General features: G+C 38.6%; 1 protein-coding gene across 2 annotated transcripts in view; it reads right to left on the reverse strand.

The window, feature by feature from the left end:
* The window catches only part of TMOD3 (tropomodulin 3), a 78,294-nt gene that overhangs the window by 18,826 nt on the left and 41,434 nt on the right, over positions 1-18,034 (reverse strand). Inside the window, exons 4-5 of one of the 2 annotated variants that reach the window (XM_008705973.2) lie at positions 2,213-2,335; positions 685-774 (exon numbers count right to left, since the gene is read on the reverse strand). In XM_008705973.2, coding sequence (XP_008704195.1) covers positions 685-774; positions 2,213-2,335 — 213 coding nt within the window. Of the gene's footprint in view, positions 1-684; positions 775-2,212; positions 2,338-18,034 lie in introns of both variants that reach the window. The other variant, XM_008705974.2, reaches the window with a different exon arrangement.

The raw sequence follows: 18,034 nt of genomic DNA on the forward strand, positions 1-18,034 counted from the left end.
TGCTCAAATGTGTTACAAAAGTATGTATTACTTTGGTCCTTTTAAAACATCCTATAAATGAATTTTTTTAAAAGCCTTGCCTTAGGCTATTTAATATCAGTATAAATTAATTTAGGGGTTGAGTTCTGTGGTTTCTCCTGAATCTGATTTTTACAACATAGTTTTTTTTGTCAGCATTGTTGCACATTTCTTGAAAATCAGTAACATTGAGAATAAAATGTCAACAAAAGCCACGTTTCATTAGGTTTTATATTGTTTACCATTAGTATTACTTAGTGAGGTGAGAGTGGTTCCAATTACATTTGCTGACACATTAAGAATAAAATATTTAGGGGTGCCTGGGTGGCTCAAGATGGTTAAGCATCTGCCTTCGGCTCAGGTCATGAGCTCCAGGTCCTGGGATCGAGCCCCGTGCAGAGGGCTCCCAGCTCAGTGGGGAGTCTTGTTTCTCCTTCTCCCTCTGCTTGTGCTCTGTCTCTCTCTCTCAAATGAATAAATGAAATCTTTAAAAATAAAATAGTTAATATTCTATTTTCAATGGTTTTCTACATCAATACTATCTAGCTGGAATCTCGGGTTTCAAGCACATATACAAAACATTTGGTATGTATATACTGAATACATGGAAAAAACAAAATACATTTAACAAAGGATTGGAATTCACAATGGATTGTAAGTACTTACTTGAAAAATGTTCTTGGTCGACACCATTACTACTTCCCACTATATCACATAACTGGGCATTCGTTATCAGGTTGTGCATCCCAAGAATAGCTGTAAATATAGAAAAAGAAAGTTATTTTTATTTTCATCATTTTTTAAACATAAAATTTTTTAAACATAAAAATTTGATTTTTAACATTTTCTGACATTTTCCTACTGAATTAACTATAGATTTTGCAGCCAAAAAAAGGAGACAATGTGATTAAAAAATCACCTACAATCTCTTTCTCATTAATACCCCTATTACTTCCCCCTTTATTTGGAATTTAGATTTCCCCACATTTCTGAATTCAGACACACAACTGGAGCCAGCCGAACCCTAAATGTAACTTAGCTCCATCTGGTGGTTATGAGAGAATACTGAAATGATCTATTTTTGCTGTTCATTCTTCTCATGAGGGTTCTAGAACAGTGTGATATAAGGCAGATTTTCAACTTCACCATTATTTTTACATTTGTTAACTTCATGTTCATTTACATTCATATTTGAGCTAAGAGTAGAATACCAAAAGTATAGCTGAATTCTCATCTTTAAGATTAAAGTAGCATCCCTCAAAAATGACAGGACAGAGAAATTTGGGTTTCAGCTTTGATGCCCTTCTGCACACACGTGTCAGAAGCTACAGTATGGCCCTGGCCCAATCAACTCTGATGACAGCACCACTGACATAGCCAACAGTCCTCAGCGTCCCAGGGAATGAGACACCCGCTCTGGCTGTAGCACCACACGTTGATTGTCCCTTTCCTGGGTCCTTCCCAAAGAACCATCACTCTTCCTTTCAAACATGTTAGCTTTTGGGGTTCCTGTGTCATATTTTTCACCTCGGTAAATGGGTGCACGTACAGGCAGGTCAGGGAATTACTTGTCCAGATAAGAAACCAGCAATGATGAAAATAACAGGGAGGTCTGGAGTGTTCCAGATACACTTCAGAAAGTAGGGAAGGGGGTGAGGATAGCTCGGGACTGTTTCATCTGCTTTCCAGTTACTCAACTTGGGGTCTTCCTTCCCCCCCCCAATTTATTTTATTTACTTTTAGTAATCTTGATACCCAAAGTGGGGCTCGAACTCACAACCCCAAAATCAAGAGTTGTATGCTCTTCTGACTGAGCCAGCCAGGTGCCCCTCATCTTGGTGTCTTCTGATAAAATGGGACAGCAGTTGACCCTGGAGACTCTTTCAATGCTTAGATGGGACAGCTTCTAGCTGCACACCAACTGGTAAAAGATTTTTATAAAGACTTACAAATATGGTAACATGGGGAAAGATGTCAAGTAGTATAATACATTCAATTAACATAAAAATCTCACCATTGAGAGCATTTTAAAAAGTGAAATCCTTTATGTCAAATTGATAGTGTAAAAAAAAAGCCATGTGGTCCACTGATTCAGCAGTAGTCTGCTAGGCAAAGGAAGCACCTGTACAACGTATGTGCTGGCATTCCCCTCCCTCCCCTCCACGCTCATTCACCCATTTGTTTTAGGAGATACCTGCAAGGTCACACAATTCTGTATCAGAAGCACTTGTCAAAGCTTCTTCTAATTCTGGATCAAGAGATACTTTTTCTTCTGTGAAAGTCTGCATAGGTTTCTGTTTAGGGATAAATATTTTCCCTGTAAAATAAAGCAGTTTGTTAATTCTGATACTACTGCTATGAACTAATTCATTACCATTTTACTCTTTTAACAAAAATTATGAAAGGTATGTACAATTGAGGCTGAAGAAAAAGTCAAGATAAACACCTACAATAATGCTGTTTCATCTTCAATATGTATTACAAGTTTCCAGGGCAATACTGGGGTGTACAAGTTGGAATGAAGGAAAAAAAAAATCAATTGAGAAACTGTTCTAGTTGTGAAAATAAAAATAGGCTCTTTTTGGAGTAATTATGAGTTACTCAACAAATACTAAATTAAAAGATGAGTGTAGGAATAAATTTTAGAAATCTATAAAACTTTAGTGATTAAAAAAAACGGAATCCACTTTCTTACTCTTCAGCAACTGTTGGCAGAGATAAAAATCAAGTTTATTATTCCAGAAATTCAAAATCTAATTTCAGAAGAAATTCCTGTATGTCCTAAGGGGTATTCTGAAACTTTAGGTCACCGTTTTTCTAAGCCTCGATGGACGCTAACAAGGTTACCTGTTAAGAAACTAACAGGTTTTTAGAAAACTAAAATCTTTATTATGTGAAAATCAGTATTTTATTACCATATGTTCAATGCAAGACTGAAGACACGAAGGGAATGGAAAATGATAATAACAAGACATACACATGGTGGGGACTGGGTTACCAAGAATGCCCCTGGTTTCTCTCCCAAGACACGTGAAAAGTCTTACTAAATGATCTAGAAAGGTCTACGTATAGGTTCACAGAAGTGCCAATTACTTTCTTTTCTATTAGGAAACTACCGGGGAAATACGCAAGAATATGTAGCCTGATGACTCTATGCAGTGCTCTATCAAAAGAATGTCTGTGGGCTTATAATTGGTACAGCAAGTGTTGTGTACTTCTTTTTCAAGGTACACATCAATCGGGGCAACCAAAAGGAATCCTTCCACAATGCAGACTGCTTCTAGCAATCTGGCCAAAACTGTTCAGCTATTTTCTGCTAAGCCATCTAAAGGATCTTAATTTCTGATATTGTATGTTTTTTATGGTGAGCATTTCCATTTGGTTTTTACTAAAAAAATGGTTTCCACAACTCTGCTGAAATTCCTCATTTGTTTATGCGTGCTGTGTACCTTGTCTGCTAGATTCTTGGGCATTTTTTCATAGTTATTTTGAAGTCCCTAGCTGATAACACCAATATCAGGGTCATGTCTAAGTCTTGTATTAACTGGTATTTTCTTGAGTATGGAGAATAGGTGTCTTAAGATCTTTGACTGCATGCTAGGCATTTTTGTATAAAAGTAGAGCAGAGACGGAAAGAAATGGTCCTTCTTCTTAGAAGCATGCCCCCTAGGTCAGGTCTGAATCAATATGCTCTACAGTTCAGCTGAATCTGGGCTTTGTCACAACTCTAGTTTAAGTCAGTTCCTCACTGGCTTCAAACATTTTGACTAGGGGATCAGGACTTTCTCTTCAGTAAGGCCTCAGATTACAACCCTTGTGAGGTTCCGGAGATCTGTGTTCCCTCCTTTTTTGAACCACGAACCGTGAGGAATTTCTACTGACATGTAGCCCAGGCTGCCAGCTTTCTGGATGAATAGGGAGCTGCCTTTGTTTTCCAGTCCCACCCCGATTTTTGGGCTTTGGCAGATCTCTCAGGCCCCTTACCTTGTCTACACTCTGTGAAGTTGGGGTTGGCCTGGAAGGGATTTCTCCCAGCCCTCCTGCCTCTCCCTTGGTCTCTCCTAGCTGAAAACCTATGCCTCAGAAATTTTCTCTCCACTCTGCTTCACTGCCTTTGTTCTTCTAGTATCCCTAGCACTAAAGGAAGACCAGAAGGAAAGAATTGGGGGTAATCTCTAAAGCTGCACTGTCCAATATGGTAGCGACAAACCAAATGTGATTATTTAAATTTAATTAGATTAAATTTTATTTAAATTTAAATTAATTCAAACCAGAACTTCAGTTCCTCAGTCATACTAGGCACATTTCAAGTACTTGATAACTACATGTGGCTAGCATGTAGCTACCACACTGGTTAGCATAGACATTGAATATTTCCATTATGGCAGAAAGTTCTAGTGGAAAGCACCACTGTAGGGCTTTTCTGGATTTCTAATCTATCATCCAGTCCATACACAGTCATTAAAAGTTTGTTAAAAGTTAGGCTGGTTTCTCCTGACTCCTTTCTATGGTGGTTTTCTGCTTCTCCCCACATTTCAGCCAGTCAAGAGAGCAGAAGTGGGTCACTGATCTAATGGAGGGCTTGTCATGTACGTTCTAGAGTCATTTAGGTTTGTGGCCTCAAGCTGATAGGTTTTTAAAAACTATAATGCAGTTGCTCTGCTTGTTTGGGTTAGTATGTAAGAACAATAGTCTCTTGCAAATTTCTACATCTGAGTTAGAAGTCATTCTGGTCAAGCATTATTTAAAAAATGGCATTTGGTCAATCCACAATGTGTTTGTATTAGTAAGGATGTTTTAAACTGCATGTAATAGAATACTCAACTAAAAGTGGTTTAAACTGGTGCTTCTCAGGCTTTAATGTGCACCTCACTCACTGGGTGATCTTATTAAAGTATGACTTCTCATCAGTAGGTCTGACATGGGATCTGAGTTTCTGCATCTAACTAATCTCTAAGGTAATGCCAATACTGATCCACAGACCACTTTTAAAGCAGCAAGAGTTTAAACAATAAGTATGTGTATTATCTAAGTCCATATAGAGGTAGTTGTAGGGCTGGTTCAGCAGCTCAGTGTTGACACTGAGGATCCAGGATCTTTCCATTCTTCTCTTTGGCTATAATCAGCATAAAGGCCTTTGTTCTCAGGCCATCAGTCTCAAGATGACTTTTGCAACACTAAGTATCCTCACGCAACTAAGTCCTCATGCAACAAGGTCAGGGCAGGAAGGAGGGGCATAATTTTTATAAGGAAGTCTTTTACAGGGGCGCCTTGGTGGCACAGCGGTTAAGCGTCTGCCTTCGGCTCAGGGCGTGATGCCGGCATTCTGGGATCGAGCCCCACGTCAGGCTCCTCCGCTATGAGCCTGCTTCTTCCTCTCCTACTCCCCCTGCTTGTGTTCCCTCTCTCGCTGGCTGTCTCTCTCTCTGTCGAATAAATAAATAAAATCTTAAAAAAAAAAAAAAAAGGAAATCTTTTACAAGGAAAACTGTCCAGATTTCTCCTCAGGTTTCTCTGACCAGCACTGGTCATATGTCCAGCTGCAAGGGTGGCATTCTCATTCCATTCTAGAGAGCAGTTCTGCCAGTAAGGATGAAGGGATTTGTGAATTGTTACTGAACAGGCAACTACAGAGTGTGTTCGATACTGAACTGGATGCAGTACAGCTCTGTGCTCCCTTGATTCCCTGAACATTTTGCTATAGCTACACACATTCCGCGTATTTGTCTGTCTTCTGTGAGTTTTACCAAGGCATGGTTTATGTGCTCTGTTTATCACTACATCCTTGCCTAGCGCACAGCAGGCAAACGAATTTGTTGAATAAATAATTTGGTGATCACCTCCAGTTCAGCTACATTATTTTATAAAGTATAATTTAAATACCCTGGTTCAAAGTTACACGGCAGAGCGAACACTAGAACACAGGTTCCCAAGCTCTCAATCCAATGCTTCTTCCAATAAACTGATCGTTTTCAAACTTAACTTTTTTAGCAGTGGACTTTCCCCCTCAAATACCTATGTATATGATGGTATCCATAACTGATCTTCTTAGTACCAAATTTTGGAGTTCTGATGATTATTAGATAATCTTTTATTATCGGTTCACAAAGGCAAATCCAAATCATTACATCCTGATAACCCCATAGTACTTTCCTCAGTGGTTGACAGTGTAATTTTTTTTAAAGGTTTTATTTATTTGACAGAGAGAGAGAGAGAGAAAGTGCACAAGCAGGGGGAGCGGCAGAGGGAGAGGGAGCAGCAGGCTCCTGCTGAGCAGGGAGCCCAATGTGAATGCGGGGCTCGATCCCAGAACCCTGGGATCACGACCTGAGCCGAAGGCAGATGCCCAACCAACTTAGCCACCCAGCAGCCCTGGTTAACAGTATAATAAAAGTGGCATAGAATTCATGCCTTTAATCGTCATTTCAGGATATTACATTTTCCTGAGCTCAGTCTCACCTGCATTTTCAATAGTCTATGGCAGGGGTTCTAAAGACTGGTGGCACACTGGATTACCTGGGGAACTTTAAAAAATTCTGATGTCCAAGTCCCACCGCAGGGATTCTGATTTAATTGGTCTGGTGTACTATACGAGACATCTGGATTTTTAAAAGCTCTCTAGGGATTCCAATGCATAGCAGTCAAGGTTGAGAACCACTAGATTATGGTATTCACTTACTAAACAAAACTACACAAGCTATCAAATAACTGCCCATGTCTTATTCTAGGGGCCAATGGAATCCAAAGCATTATAAAAATCTAAAAATGTTTATTTTTGTTATCCTCATCTACATTCCATAGAGGCACTATTCATACCTAATTTTTCCCATACATAAGCTTTTGCTAATACTTACAAATACAAAATGAATCTATCTCATCATAAAAAACAACAAAACAACAAAATTTCAAAGGGCTTATGGAAATTTTCCTGTGATACAGAATTTTATTAATTTATACAGCTCTGAGACCATTTGGTATCTCACCTGGCACTCCTCTTTATAATAAATTCTCTGTATACAGGCATTTTTGTTGTAGAGGTATTTAGCCTGTACAATATTTTAACAATATGAAAATTACTTCATATTTCTTCATGGTTAAACACTAACACTGTAACAATGATCTTTTAATGCATATATAAAAAATCTAGTTATAGAAAACAGTAAGGAAATTTAATTTTATAAGAAAAGATAAACTAGGCAAAAACGAAGTTTAATATTATGAGTACAAAACCTAAGGAGACCCCCCCCAATTAATTTATAGACTTAATCCCTTTCAAAATCTCAGCTGACTTTTTTGCAGAAAGTGACAAGGTAATGCTAAAGTTCATGGAAATCCAAGGGACCCAGGACAGCCAAATAATCTTGAAAAAGAAGAAAACTGGACTTACACTTCTCAATTTCAAAACTTAATACAAAGCTACTGTACTCAAGACAGTGCATAAGGAAAGACATCTGGATCAATGGAATAGAACTGAGCGTCCAGAAATAAACCTTTTATGTTTATAGTCAACTGAACGTCTACAAGGGTACCAAGACAGTTCAATGGAGAAAGAACTGTCTTTTCAACAAATAGTGCTGGGAGAACTGGACAGCTACTTGCAAAAGAATGAAGTCAACCCCCTACCTCATACCATACAGAAACATTAATTCAAAATGGATTATAGACCTAGATTTAAGAGCTAAAACTAAAACACTCTTAGAAAAAGCTGTAAATCTCCATGACCCTGAGTTAGGCAAAGGTTTTTAGATATGATACCACAAGCACAAATGATGAAAACAAACAAACAAACGAACTACATCCAAATTTAAAACTTTTGTAGGGCAAATGATATGATGCCAGGAAGAAACTGAAGAGAAAATCTACAGAATAGTAAGAAATTTTTTCAAATCATATACCTGATAAGAAACTTATGTTCAGACTATATAAAGAAAGCCCATCAATATTAAATCAATTAACTGATGTAAAACATCAGGAATTTTTTTTTAAGATTTTATTTTAGCCACTCAGTGCTCATCATAACAAGTATACTACTTAATCCCCATCACCTATTTCATCCATCCCCCTACCTACCTGCTTTCTACCATTAGTTTGTTCTCTATAGTTAAGAGACTTTCTCGGTTTGTCTGTTTTTTTCCTCTTTCCTCAAAATAGAACTCAATTGTTTTATTTCTTTTTCTTTTTTTTTTTTTTTAAAGATTTTGTTTATTTATTTGACAGAGATAGAGACAGCCAGCGAGAGAGGGAACACAAGCAGGGGGAGTAGGAGAGGAAGAAGCAGGCTCCCAGCGGAGGAGCCTGATATGGGCCTCGATCCCAGAACGCCGGGATCACGCCCTGAGCTGAAGGCAGACGCTTAACCGCTGTGCCACCCAGGCGCCCCGATTGTTCTATTTCTTAAATTCCATACATGAGTGAAATCATATGGTGTTTGTCTTTGTCTGACTGACTTATTTCACTTAGCATTACACTCTCCAGCTCCATCCAAGTCACTGCAAAGGGCAAGGTATCATTCTTTTTTATGGCTAATATTCGTATGTGTGTACGAGACATCTTCTTTATCCGTTATCTACTGAGGAACACTTGGGCTATTGTAAATAATGCTGCTATAAACATAAGGGTCCCCGTATTCCTTTGAATTCGTGTTTTTGATTCTTTGGGTAAATACCCATCAGTGTGATCGCTGGATCATAGCATAGTTCTATTTTTAACTTTTTTTTTTTTTTTAAGATTTTATTTATTTGAGAGAGAAAAAAAGTGTATAAGCAGGGGAAAGGGAGAAGCAGACGTGGGGCTCAATCCCAGACCTTGGGATCATGACCTGAGCTAAAGGCAGACACTTAACCAACTAACCCACCAGGCGCCCCTCTATTTTTAACTTTTTGAGGAACCCCCATACTGTTTTTCCACCGTGGCTGCACCAGTTTGCATTCCCACCAACAGTGCAAGAGGGTTCCTTTTTCTCCACATCCTCTCCAACACCTGTTGTTTCTTGTGTTTTTGATTTTAGCCATTCTGACAGGTGTGAGTGATATCATAGCTTTGATTTGCATTTCCCTGACGATGAGTGGCTGATGAGCATGTTTTCATGTGTCTGTTGGCCATCTGGATGTCTTCTTTGGAGAAATAAATGTCCTGTTCATGTCTTCTGCCCATTTTTTAATTGACTATTTGGTTTTGGGGTGTTGAGATATGTGAGTTCTTTATATATTTTGGATATTAACCCATTATCAGATATGTCATTTGCAAATATCTTCTTCAATTCGGTAGGTTGCCTTTTCAGTTTTGTTGATTGTTTCCTTCGCTGTGCAGAAGCTTTTTATTTTGATAAAGTCCCAATAGTTTATTTTTGCCTTTGTTTCCCTTGCCTCAACTCAAAAGACCTCACAAAGTAATTTTTAAAAACCTAATTTAAAAATGGGCAAAAGATTTGAAGAGACATTTCTCCAAAGAAAATACAAAGATGTCTAACAGCACATGAAAAAAAATGCTCAATTATCATTAGTCATTGGGGAAAAGCAAATCAAAACCACAACACATGACCACCTCACACCTACAAGGATGATTATAATCAAAAGGACAGACAAGGGTTGACAAGGATGTGGCGAAACTGGAACCCTGATATATTGCTGGTGGGAATATAAAATGGTGCTGCCACTTTGGAAAACAGTTTGGCAGTTCTTCAAATTGTTAAACATAGTTACCATATGACCCAGTAATTCCACTCCTAGGCATACACCTGAGAGAAATGAAAACGTGTCTACACAACAACTTGTACACAAATATTCACAGCGGCATTATTCATAATAGCTAAAAAGTGAAACAATCTTAATGCCCATCAACTGATGGAAGGATAAAATGTGGTATATCCATACAATGATTCAGCCAAAAAAAAAACCCTGAAGCATTGATACATGCTACAACAGGGATAAAACCCCCAAATATTTTGCTATGTGAAAAAAGCCCATCATAAATATATATTGTATGATTCTATTTATATGAAATGTCCACATAGGCAAATTTAGAGAGAGAGAAAGTAGATTAGTGGTTTCTTAGGGCTGGGAATAGAGTGAGGAATGGAGATTGACTGCTAATGGGTAGGTATATGATTCCTTTTTGCGTGATGAAAATGTTCTAACCTGAAGACTGTGGTGATAGTTGCACAACTCTGCAAATATACTAAAAACCATTAAATTGTATACTCCAGGTGGGTAATTTTATGATGTAGATTGCATCTTAATAAAGATGTTCAAAAAACCACTAAGGGGCTGATATATTAAGTACAGGTTTTCTGTCTTCCCAAGTCAATTTATATTCACCCCCTAAAACGTAAAGAAAAAAAGATAATTTTCTGAGACATATTCTGAGTGAGACAGGTTTGTGCTTCTTACCCAAAATCAGCTGTTTTCTGAGAAATACATCAGTAGCAAACTGCTGGATTGATTCCATATAACAGCAAATGCATTTCTAAACATGTGTCCTAATTCAGTCTTTAATCAGTTAGATTTAAGCTAAAAATTTTAATGACTATGAGACATTGACAAATATAATAGATCTTTATAATGGTTAGTTTGGTTTATGCCCTCAGTATCTTGCAGGATGAGTGAAGTGTTAGGCTTCTGTTCCATGCAGAGGTATTTTGTATGGTGGTGTTTTTGCAGACAGTAAGGAAATGCACAACAAATCTGATACTGCTTTTACATAAAACTATTAAACTTATTAGTATTCTACTTTATTATGATCATCTTGATTCTTTTGTGTTTTCTCAAAACATGATTATTTCTTTAAAGGAATCTCCATCTCATTCTGGTAAAATGATTTAACATATATAAAGGAATTGGTATATAATAAACATAATAGATACACATTAATTCTTTATTCTTATTTCCCCTGGAATTTCTTGCATTATGTGTGTGTGACAGACAGAGACGGAGATGGAGTTTTCCAAAACAAACTAACAAACCAAGAAGACTGAAAACCATATAGTCCCAGGTATTTTTATCAGTGGTTCTTAAACTCCGGGAATGAAAATAGGCTAGGCGTGGATTATTTTTGAAAAAGCTCCCTGGGTGATTCTGATAATTACCTACTCAAATTGATAACCACTAATCTCTATGATTAGAGTTCTGAAAAGACTAGGATGAGTTACCCTGGACTCACCTAATTTACTTTCCCTCTCCTTGAAATATGGTCAAAAAGCCCTGACATAACTTTTAATATACACATTTATTTGAAATAACGTAACGTCTGAGGAAATAAATGTTCATTTTTGTCCTTCAGTAGACAGCTTTCAATCTAAATGACTTTAATTTCTTAAAAACTGAAATTACAATTCTTTATATTGAAGCAAAATAAGAAAATAATGACTAGATCAGAAAAAAATCTGTCAGACAAGTATGATATGACATGCCCCCCCACCCCAAATGGAACAAAACAAAAAAAAACAGGGCTATGACTCTTGGTTGCTAAGAATGTTAAAATAGTTCAGTAATGTTTACGCAACTACCAACGACAGCTAAGGAAATAAAAGAAACCAAGATAAGAATTCATATAATAGCAATTTAAATGCATGGCACTGAGCCAAACTCCTGTTTGTGCCAGGAAGGGGGGGGGGAAGGGAAGATCCTGCCAAGACCCTTGTTATTGTCACAAAATCAGTAAGAGATACTGCCAACCATGTTAACAATTTTATTGCCAGACCCCTTCTTTACTAGTCTCCATCTCTTTTGCTATGATATCAGGTTATAGCTACCACAAATGCTATTAAGAGTCATCTTAGTCACAGCTTCCAGCCCTGCTGAGCATATAAAAGGTATAATAACAAGAAAAAGAGATGGCTCTTATTTATTTCATTTCTACAGAGGTGAAAGGCCCTAGCTAATTTTGCTGTTTGTTGTTTTCTGTTCCAGAACAGAAACAAGGCAATCAGGCCACTTCAATCTCCAAAGGGGCTTTGGGATATGCCTTTTGACCAGATGCACACCAACCTTCAATCAACCAAACTAAAGAATGAAGGACAGATCCTGGAAAGGCATTTTTGTTTTCACCCAGTGACACACGATAGCTGCTCAATACTGTAAAATGATCACTAATAAATGCTCATTTATTCAACAGATGTTCAGTGAGTTTGTGTATACTAGATAATGAGCTAGAAAGACTCTGCAAGGAAAATGAGAGATCTTTACTTTGCGGAGATAGGATTCTGGAGACTTCTGGCCAAAGTGAAATAATAAAGACAGGATTTACCCACAAGCCTGGAACCCCAAAATGGACAAAATAGATGAAAGAAGTTTTCAAGACACTAATAATCATCAGGCAACTAAGGACAGTGATCCCTGAGAGATGAGAAACAAAGCGAGCCCTCTGACCGCTCAGCTTCCTGCCTGGAGAAAGTGTCCAGCTGTAGCACAAGGGAGCGGGAACCCAGGCAGGGTCTGGGGAAAGTTCTGAACTAAGGAGACAGACAGAGCTGACAGAAAGACCAAAGCAGCTGGCATCTGCAGGACAGAATTCCAGAGAGGAGAGAGTAGCAGAGATGGAGCTCTGGAGATCTGCAGGGGCTGTCTTTTCATCCTCAGCAGAGGACTGCTCGAGCAGCACATGTGTGAGGAAACTACCTGGGGCCAAGGAACACACACCTGAGAAGATGCCAGATAATAGTGCCTGTGCTCATGCAGGGCTGGGAGTGAGCCCTGTTCCCAGCAGCCAGACTGTAAAACCTCATAAATCACAGGGCCCTGGGTAGGGAACTCATAAGGGTCTTGCCCCAATAGTAGAGAAAAAATTAGCCCTAGAACACTGCTCCAGTCCCACTTAACAAATCTTAAAAATAAGACCCTAAAAAATTAAACTGCTTCCAAGTAACTTAATCATGTCCCAGAATGAAACTCAAGAATAATTTACAGGGACACCAAAATATCCAGCATGCAACAAGTTAAAATTCATGCCTGAATCCATTAAAAAAAAAATAACAAAAATGCCCAGTATGGTAAGAAGCAGGAAAATTCGATCCAAAAGGAAGAAAAAAGAATCCATCGTAACTGACTGAGCAACAGATGTAAAATTAGCAGGTAAGGATATTAAAAGTTATTATATTCCATGGGTTCCAAAAGTTAAGTAGAGACATGGAAGATACGAAAAAAAAAAAAAAAAAGGGAGGAAAAGGAGAACAAAGAACTGATTGATGGGACAACAGAAAAGATATACCATCCTAGCACTGATGAAAAGTATGATTGGCTGTATTAGTATTAGACAATGTAGATTTCAGAGTAAAGAATATTTTACCGGGGTAAAGATCACTTTATAACGACAAATGGTCAATTCATCAAGAGGACTTACCAATCCTAAATGAACAGAAACTAATAACAGAGCCTCATAGTATATGATTCCAGAACAATTAACACTACTATTTGACAGTATGTAAATTACATACAAAAATGTTGGAGGGAAAGGAATATTCATTCCCTGGATATGGTTATCCAGGGAAAGTTTCCCATAAAATGAGGTCTTAACACGAGTGATGAATGATCCATCTGACTAACTCCTTACCCCAAAGAGTAAAGAGTGAATTGTTCAGAAGACGCAATGACCAGTCTGAAAAGGAGACACCAGCACCCGCATTACTAACTTAAGCAGCCCATTTCAAATACCAGCTTCGGTGCCAGAGAAAACCACTTTTTTAGAGGTCCATATAAGGGATATTTAGACTCATAAGACATGAATACAAAAATAAGAGCCCGTCTGCATCTTGAATTTAGTGGAAACCAACTGCCCGCTGGCAGTTACATAATCCTGTTGATTTAGGCAGGTTATAATCACTATCTTTCTTGTTTACTAAGGGATGAGGCCTGCCTTTTCTCAAGAAATCGTGTACTCAGCAAGGTGAGGGAAGCTTCTTTTAGTTTAAGAGTGACTAGAATAAGTTTTCCGGAAAGCTAATGTAATTGTGAATAATTAACTTGGAAAGTGTATGAGCAGTTTTTAGTTTAAAACAATCTGGTTAAATTCACCTTTAGTAATAAGCAGGGTAAGGCAGGGCCCATGGGATTTGTGGGAAAGAAACCCAAGGGCCTTCCCTTCTCAGGGAGGGGAAGGGGGGGGGTGGAAGCAGAGATGACTCTACCCTCAGGGCTAACAGGAGAACAAGAGGCTTGGCAAGGAAGGGAAGAGCCCCACGTGGTGAGTCAGTGGCTCAAAAGGAACTCCCTGGTGTACCCGAGTATAGTGTACAAGGTGCATGCGGCATGGCTCTGGTCCTTTCGTGAAATAAGGGACACTCGGGGGGAAAACACTTAGGCTAGGTTAAGGGTGAAGTGTGACACCAGAAATGCAGAGGAAGACTCCTGGCAAAGAAAAGCAGAATGAGAGTCAAATTCATGGCAAAGATCTATGCCTTATCTATCTTGGAGACAGAATATTCAAGATATGTAAAAATATGATGGGAGGGGCGCCTGGGTGGCACAGCGGTTAAGCATCTGCCTTCGGCTCAGGGCGTGATCCTAGCGTTATGGGATCGAGCCCCACATCAGGCTCTTCCGCTATGAGCCTGCTTCTTCCTCTCCCACTCCCCCTGCTTGTGTTCCCTCTCTCGCTGGCTGTCTCTATCTCTGTCGAATAAATAAATAAAAATCTTAAAAAAAAAAAATGATGGGAAATAATCATCAGCTATATAGTCAGCACTCTGCATTTTCACCATTCTCAAGAGGGAAAAAGAACTGGATGAATGCTCTCCTTCACCTTTGTCCTGGTCTCTACTGCAGTCATGTATTTTGTAGAATTTCAAGGAAAAAGAGGTAAAAAGACGTAAAAAGCTCCCAAACATTATAATATTTTATTTTCAAGTAAAAGGGATGTATATTGGAATTATATTGTTTTAATTTTCTTACACACTTAGTTTTTCAACATTTTGAAGAGTAAACTCCTAAGAAAGACCTTTTTCTTTAATACTTGCCAAGATTCTTGATACCATATCATACCTAGCATGAGCTTATTAGATTTCGATGAACTTAAGAGGTGCATCCTGTGACTTCTACTGTAAATGATGCGCTGAAAAACAATCTTTAATACATCTTTTGTCGACTGCGCCTAATACCTTCTTTTTGCTGTTAATAAAACAACAGTATTAAAAGCGAAACATTTTCTAGTGTTGGACAAAATGTTCCCAAAATGCATCTAAGACATAATGCCTTGAATTTCACCTAACTAGGATTAATTCCTCCTTCTCAGATGTTGACATACACTTTCAATTCTGTAAAATATACAACCATAATCATTTCACAAATCACAAAATGAACCTACTAATTTATATATAACAACTCTCAAGCATCCTTTTTAGTCTGTCATGTCTTTTTAAAACATTTTGAGATGATCTGGAAAGACAAAATTTGGCATGAGAATATAGTTTTTGTTCATGGTCGAAAGAAAAAAAATCCCAAAATGTCCAATTTTCAGTTTTATGTGGATTCCCTTCTGTCATACCAATCCTGCGTAATTTTTGCTCCACAAAGAGGGTGTATCTTTTAAGCAAACAATAAGTATAATTAATCATCATTTAATTAGTCTCAGAATATGAGAAAGCAGTCAACTTTAATGACTGGATAATTGTTTTAGTGGTTCCCAATTTTTGGCCTAAAAAAAAAAAATCAATGGGGGGCCTGGGTGGCTTAGTCGGTTAAGCTTGATTTCAGCTCAGGTCTTGATCTCAGAGTCATGAGTCATTAGTTCAAGCCCCACATTGGGCTCCAAGCTGGGTCTGGAGCCTACTTAAAAAATAAAATACAAAAACACTGAGTAGTTATCTGTTCAATCTTTGACAATAATTTACAATGTGAGATCACTATGTGATTTTGGCATACGACCTAGAGCTGAGTGACCTTGCTATCACATGCACTGGCACAGAAAGCTAATGCTGTCACTGGTACTCAACTCTGCAACATGTCATCCTAGCGTGACAAAAAAAATTTAGAGACTAATGGCACATTTTATATGTTCTACCTAGTCCAACTACACCAAAAAAGTAGAGGCTTTTGTCTGCAAACTTTTTAAACAAAGAACTAGGAGAACCTCTGCTGCCTAGAAGACATCCTCAAGCTGAAAGTCTATCTCCTATGTAGTAAGTTAAATTCAGGGCTCAATCCAGGTGTTCAGGGTAAAAAGTCATAGGAGAGGCATTTAAAAAACACACACACACACACACACACAAAACAAGCTTTGGGATTTCAGAGCTAAGGAGGGGATTCACACTTAGTTCAACTGGGCGGTATGCTAATAAGCTGTGGGTGAATTATTCTCAGGACCTTCCTTAATGTGATCAACATCTTGAGGATGAGACCCAAAGAAAGGAAGGCTTATTAAGTGACAAAGGATAAGCAAAGCTAACTGACTTAAGGCTGAGAACCTAGGATGGATTTGAGACCACGAAAGCTGGCTTTTAGCTCTATCTCAAAGTAGAGCTCTACGACCAAAGTTTCCCAACTGTTGAAGATGAATTTGTGCCTCTTCGGGTCTAAGGCACTGTCACGTGGCTTTTATGGCTTGACCCACCCCGTCTAGGGTGGTAGTATTTGCTTCCAGCAGATGGACTGCTGACAGTAGGCAAAGCAGATACTCAGACTGGATGATTCCTTTTACAGAAATTTCAAAACAGGCAGAACTAATTTATTGTATTAGAAGCTAGGATGGTGGTTACCTCTGAGAAGGAAAAAGTGAGTAGGAAGAAGCCGGGTAGTGACTACATGGCTGTGCTCACTATATAATCCACTGAGCTATATCCTTCTGGTTTGTGTATTTTCTGTAAGCATGTTATGCTTCAATAAAAAGTTCGTTATTTTTAAAGATTTTATTTATTTATTTGTCAGAGAGCGAGTGTGAGCACAAGCAAGGGGAGCAGCAGGCAGAGGGAGAAGCAGGCTCCCTGCTGAGCAAGAAGCCCAATGCAGGACTCGATCCCATGACCCTGGGATCATGACCCGAGCTGAAGGTAGCCACTTGACCGACTGAGCCACCCAGGTGTCCCAAAAGTTCATTATTTAAAAAAAATGTCATAGTCTTAGTCACTACATCATAGCTGCCCATAAATAGTATTTAACAAACATACATAGCTAGAAGAAACAGTAAAAATACTGAATGTATTTTTTTTAAGATTTTATTTATTTATTTGAGACAGAGAGAGAGAGAACAAGCAAGCGAGCATGAGCAGGGGTAGGGATAGAGAGACAAGCAGACTCCCTGCTGCGTGCAGATCCCAACACAAGACTCGATCCCAGGACCCTGACATCATGACATGAGCCAAAGTCAGATACTTAACAAATGAGCCACCCAGGTGCCCCCCAAATACCGAATGTATTATAAAAAGAAAACCACTAAGGGGCACCTGGGTGGCTCAGTCGGTTAGGTGTCTGACTCTTGATTTTGGCTCAGGTCATGATCTCAGGGTTGTGAGATTGAGCCCTGCCTTGGATTCTGAGCCAGCAGGGAGTCTGCTTGAGAGTCTCCCTCTCCCTTTCCCTCTGCCCCCACGTGTGCACGAGCGTGCATGTGCTCACTCTCAAAAATAAATAAAATCTTAAGAGAAAAAAAACCCACTGATTATGAACGCAAAATTACCTTTTTAACTACTTGTTTATTTCATACCCATCCAAAATCTAAGAAATAAGGTAAAATTTAAAGAAGTTATCAAAGGAAACAAAAGCTATTACACTTCAGTTGAAGACAGTGTTTTTTTCCTTGTCACTCATATTCCTTCCTCTATCATTTCTCCCCTCTGATATTTTCTTGTTTTCCACAATTCTTCTCTACTTTCTTTCCTCCTTCCTCTAATCCTCCAAGATCTTTCCCTAGGCAACTGGAGATTATGAAACAAGAGCATACTGGGAAGCTTCCTGGGTCAGCTCAGGACAAACCCAGCTCTTTCACATCTCTTATTTTCTCTTCTTGTCCTCAAATTCCACATTTTTTTTTTCCTGCCATCTCTTTTTTTCACATCTCTCCCTGATTCTACCTCCATTCTTCTTCCTAATTA

Source organism: Ursus maritimus, unplaced genomic scaffold (assembly GCF_017311325.1).
Source record: "Ursus maritimus isolate PB19 unplaced genomic scaffold, ASM1731132v1 scaffold_35, whole genome shotgun sequence".
Lineage (NCBI taxonomy): Eukaryota > Metazoa > Chordata > Mammalia > Carnivora > Ursidae > Ursus > Ursus maritimus.